This window comes from Montipora capricornis, chromosome 11, assembly GCF_036669925.1.
Source record: "Montipora capricornis isolate CH-2021 chromosome 11, ASM3666992v2, whole genome shotgun sequence".
In the NCBI taxonomy this organism is placed as follows: domain Eukaryota; kingdom Metazoa; phylum Cnidaria; class Anthozoa; order Scleractinia; family Acroporidae; genus Montipora; species Montipora capricornis.
The window spans coordinates 27,523,673-27,528,672 of record NC_090893.1 but is presented as its reverse complement, the minus strand read 5'-3'; the positions used below and the strand labels follow the sequence as shown (position 1 = coordinate 27,528,672).

The 5,000-nt window shown below is 37.3% G+C and overlaps 1 protein-coding gene across 1 annotated transcript in view; it reads right to left on the bottom strand.

Annotated features, from left to right (window-relative positions):
* Positions 1-5,000, bottom strand: part of LOC138023280 (cell adhesion molecule DSCAML1-like) — a 58,571-nt gene that overhangs the window by 11,291 nt on the left and 42,280 nt on the right. The window contains exons 8-9 of the mRNA XM_068870296.1: positions 4,347-4,649; positions 278-586 (exon numbers count right to left, since the gene is read on the bottom strand). Coding sequence (XP_068726397.1) covers positions 278-586; positions 4,347-4,649 — 612 coding nt within the window. The remainder of the gene's footprint in view (positions 1-277; positions 587-4,346; positions 4,650-5,000) is intronic.

Below are 5,000 nucleotides of genomic sequence, written 5' to 3'. Positions count from 1 at the left end.
ACCTGTATGCCCGTGAAATCTGTTGTCGCATAGACATAATATTTTTGGCTTTTAGTTTTCTATGCCTTTCATAAACATAGAAAGTTTACAATTCATATTTTAATGAGCTTTTCATGATATGAAAGACACGGCGAAAAAGTTCCTATTTAAACTACTACTGGTACATGTATACCAAGGCAAAAACAATGAAAATTAAATTAAGAAAAACTATTCTAAAAAATCTTAACTCCAAGTCCTCGCCTTGTGTCGATCTTTTGAAAAATTATAAAACTCTTACCATCTTCCTTTGTTTTTACAAACTGAACAGAACTCTTTCGTCCATTGCCAACAGAAGTGTAGGCCAACACCTGCAATTCATATTCTGTAAATTCTTGCAATCCAGTAACATTCTTTGTGTAAACTGAAGCATTGGAAACATCGATCAATTGAACATCTGGTTTCTCATCCGACCCTATCCTATCAATAAAGAGCTTAAATCCTTTGATTACTCCATTCCTAGAGTCTGTTGGCGGTAGCTGCCAAGCAGCTGTGACAATTGTAGAAGTGATTGCAGTCACCATAAATCCGCTGGGACCTTTTGAGGGAACTTAAAAGAATAAAAGAAAGAAATGGTTTCAGTTCATCAGAGAATACAGGGCGCTACAAACATGCGTTTGTAAAACATTGCTTATTCTCAGCATAACATTAATATATTATTGCTATTGAATGAATTCTATTTATTTATATTATTTCTTATACATTTGTAAAGGTTTTACGTTTGTTTGAATCTTTTAATGAAGGCTATTATGAATATGATTATGATTATCACGATAAACATTATTAACTCGTATCGCTTGTGTTACTGCGATAAGAAAAAATGAAGAAAATGAAAGAACGCTCTGTAAAGTCAAGAAAAGCATTTAAGAACATTCTAGTCTTTGGCACGTAGTCGTTGCTCAGCAATACTTTATCCTGTTCCAGGCTCTTAGTTAGTGGGGACAACTTCTCACCCTCGCCTTTTCCTCGATCCGGACCATTTTTTCGCTCATCCTCACCAACTAAGAGCCTGGAACAGGCTTGCAGTACCAAAAAAAAATATGTTGTATTATTAAAGCAACATATTGCATTTTCCTGGTATTTATAACGTGATAAACCCAAGCGGGATGTTTGGAGAACTCGAGAAAAGCCTGTAAATTTACAGGCTTTATATTGAACTTCGGATATGAAATCAAGTGAAGCTATATAATTCACCTCATATATCATTTCGTTCATTGATTCACTCATCACAGGAACATATGAACCCACAAAAGACCAGCTCTCACATCAATATCTTCATATCTCAGTTGGTCAGAGCGTCGCACCTGTATTGCGAGGTCACGGGTTCACGCGGCCCCATTAAGTCCTGATTTTTTCAGGCTTCTCTATGTAATTGCAACAATTGTGTTCACCACTGTGAAGGTCATAGCTTCACTTGACTTCGTATCCGCAGTTCACTGTATGATGAATTTCATATATATCATTTCGTTCATTGATTCATTCATCACGGGATGATGTGAACCCACAAAGGACCAGCTCGCAACATCAGTGGCTTCATAGCTCAGTTGGTTCGGAGTGTCGCGCCTGCATCGCGAGGTCACAGGTTCCAACCAAGGTAGGTTAGGCATGAATTACTAGGCTTAATTGACTTTTTAAAAGACCAGTGCATTGGTCACCACATGGTTGGCTAAAAGCACCATCATTGCATGGACTTAGTATATGTACAATTGTGATCGGTTGGGGCTTGTTGAATCCCTAAGACCTCTTTCATAGGTTACAGACTATATACCCTGACAACGGATGGTCAATTAGCTACCAAATCGAGGAGGTTTAAAAAAATGTAGAGAAGGAGATTTATTATTATTATTTTTGAAATTTTTATTTCTAACAACAAACATTAGCTACAATTACATCACAACAGGATAAAAAGAAAAAAAAAACAAGAAAAAGAAAACAATTGAAGGAACAAAAAATAAATAAAAGGAAAGGAAAACTTAAGTTCAGGAAATCACGAAATAAATAAATAAAAGCAAACAAACGGCTAATAGCGCGGGGAGTGGGAAGGCGAAAGGATTTCTGATCCTATTTTAATACAATTAAAAAGTAACAGTCTATAAAATTGGTAAGGAGCATGGCATGACGTTACGAGTATTTTTCGGTGTTAATTTACAAATTCTCAACTTTGTATTTATTTATAATTATCTATAAATATAAATAGTGAAGGAGAGATACTATTTCTAGGTTTTACTTTAATTGAAAGGGAAGTTATGAGATTATTTAATTTGAAGTACAAGTGGATATTGAACTGTGACCTCACTTCAGGGTCCAGGGATAAGTTACTAAAACATTAGAATTTCTTTTTTGTCTTTAAAGAAGCTGATCTATAATTTCAAGTCTAGTTTTATCCTCCTCGAGAGCAATAATTTATCGAGCAGACCAAAGAACAATAAGGACACGTCAATCATGGTTGCCATTAGAAAACATTCTGCTTACTTCGCAATTTAGCATCAGACCGCCTGTCTTAAAGGAAAGTTAAATGTTCACTCAAATGTCTATCGCATTTATGGCTAAATTTGATCCCACTGTGAACTTCCCTAAGAGATTTTTTTGCATGCATGGAGATTGTGATGAAAGAGAGGAATTGGCTTTTTATAGAAATTTACATCAACTGAAACTATAAACAATAAACTTAAGGAAGAACAGCTTTGTTCTGAAGAAGAGGGTGTTCTTCAGATAAATTTATTTTGTCCTGGACTTATAATTGCTCTTCTGTTCAGTGAATTGGCTCGCAACAAGGAGGGCCTTTCCTTTTAATACGAGGGAAACAACAACAAAAACAACTTCATTAACATTACTTGTTCCTTTGCACAATACCGTCAGAGAGTGGACAGTATTTAAAATGAGCTTGGATGCAAGCAAATATTGGAGAAAAAGAAAAATCAACACATGTGTTATTACGCCTAATTGCAAATTCCAGGAGAATCAAGTCTTTCGTGGTTTTAAATAATTCTTTCCCATTCTTTTTCTGACTTTAATGCTTTAATTCCAGCATGGCTCTTTTCTAGCCGGCAAAGCAGGGGTATTTTTTATTTCTTTGGTAAGAACTATCGGTCGACATCTTGAATAGCAAGACTGACTGAGGCCTGAGGCCAGTCAAAAAAATTGCACTCAGTGAGAGGAGGACAGTATGAAATGGTAGTGGGGGAAGGTGAAGGGGAGAGAAATACGCCTGCACGCACTGACTGTTCCTTTGGAAAACCCGTCCAAATTTTAGTCGGGGGTTCTGATTGGTGATCACCCCCTGTCAGTCAAAAGCGTACTTTTCTTCCAGTTCTTTCGTGGCAGAATTACAACGCAAATGAGAATGTGGCGCATTTGCGAAGCTTGGATTCGACCCTCAAAGAAGATATTTCGGATCTCTCTGGACTGGAAATATCGCTTGAATTGCGATCGGAACAGAAAGAAGCCATATTAACCATGCTTTTCATAACAGATTAATCGGCAGTTCTTCCAGCAGGCTTTGGAAAGACTACTCATCTTCCAGTTCTTTGTTAGAGTGAGAAACTCGTGTCAAACAAACCCGCATGTGTGATAGATGCTTCCCTGCTCAAAAGTATTGTGCAAGGTCAGATATTCGAAGATGCTTCCATGGGTTTAACTGCTAATATCACTTTCTAACGCCAGTATAGAAGACGTAGAGAGCGGCAAATGTCAACAGATCTTCAGGATCTTTTCTTCTGCTTAGCAAATTCTGGAAGAGTTATAAAAAAATTTCCTCCATCGGATGAAAAACAGCAACACTCCTTTGCACCAAAATCTTCCTGCGTGTATTGTTGACGAGTCTCACACTGTTTTTCGTTACTTTGTTTAATTATTCTGAGAACCAGATGTAGGCCGACCTCTAAGGATTTTTGTACGTGCGAAAGGTTCTTTATGTTTCTTGTTTGTCAAATTTTAATAACCAGTCCCTTTAACAGGTCAAAAACAAATAAAGCCAAGAAAGTTCGAATCCAATTCACCGAGCATGGATTTGTTTCAGGCCCCTACTTACAAGTGACCAGCACCCGGTTGGCTTGATAACGTAGTTGGTAGAGCAAGTGCAATGACTGGAACAATTCCAGTGGTACATACACATAAATGAAACAGGTGCACATGCGATGTAATGCAATGAGCCATGAAAAAAACTAAAGACGGTACAATATGCATCCAAAGATATTGGAATCTTACCTATACATTGCAACACTTAAAATGAAATGGGTGAAAGGTTCACTTGCCTAACTTCAAGGGATCCTTGTTGATACAAAAGTCACTTTAAAAATTATATGACTTACTATCTTCCTTTGTTTTTGCGAATTGAACGGAACTGTTCATTCCATCACCGGCAGAGGTAAAAGCCAACACATGAAATTCATATTCTGTAAATTTAGCCAATCCGGTGACTGGTATTTTGTACATTGAGGCAGTGGAAACAAAAATGGTTTCTGGTCTGTTATCGGAGCCTTTCTTCCTGAAGAATATTTTAAATCCTCTAATGATTCCATTTCTGGAGTCGGGGGAAGGAAGCTGCCAGGACGCTACGATAACCGTAGATGTGTTTGCAGTCACTGTAAAATTGCTAGGAGCCTTTGATGGGACTGAAAGATTTCAAATGCAAGAAAGACAAGACATCAGAATATACTTTGCCCGTGCAATGAAATGAAAGATCTGCGATTCAACCATTGTTAACTTAATAGCAATTACTTTCTTTCTTCCCAACAAAGGGAATCAATTTCATGAAGGAAGTGACTTTCTAAGCGACCAAAGATGACTTATCAGAAACAAAAACACCATGGCATTTCCCCTTCACAAATATCTCAAGTTCTTTGAAATGCATTTGGTTACTTTCTCCCAAACCACATGGAATAATTGGACATAGATAATCTATGAGAAAGGGTCAGCTGTGTCTAAGGACATTGGAAATTGCGATTTCATTGCTGTAATTCACC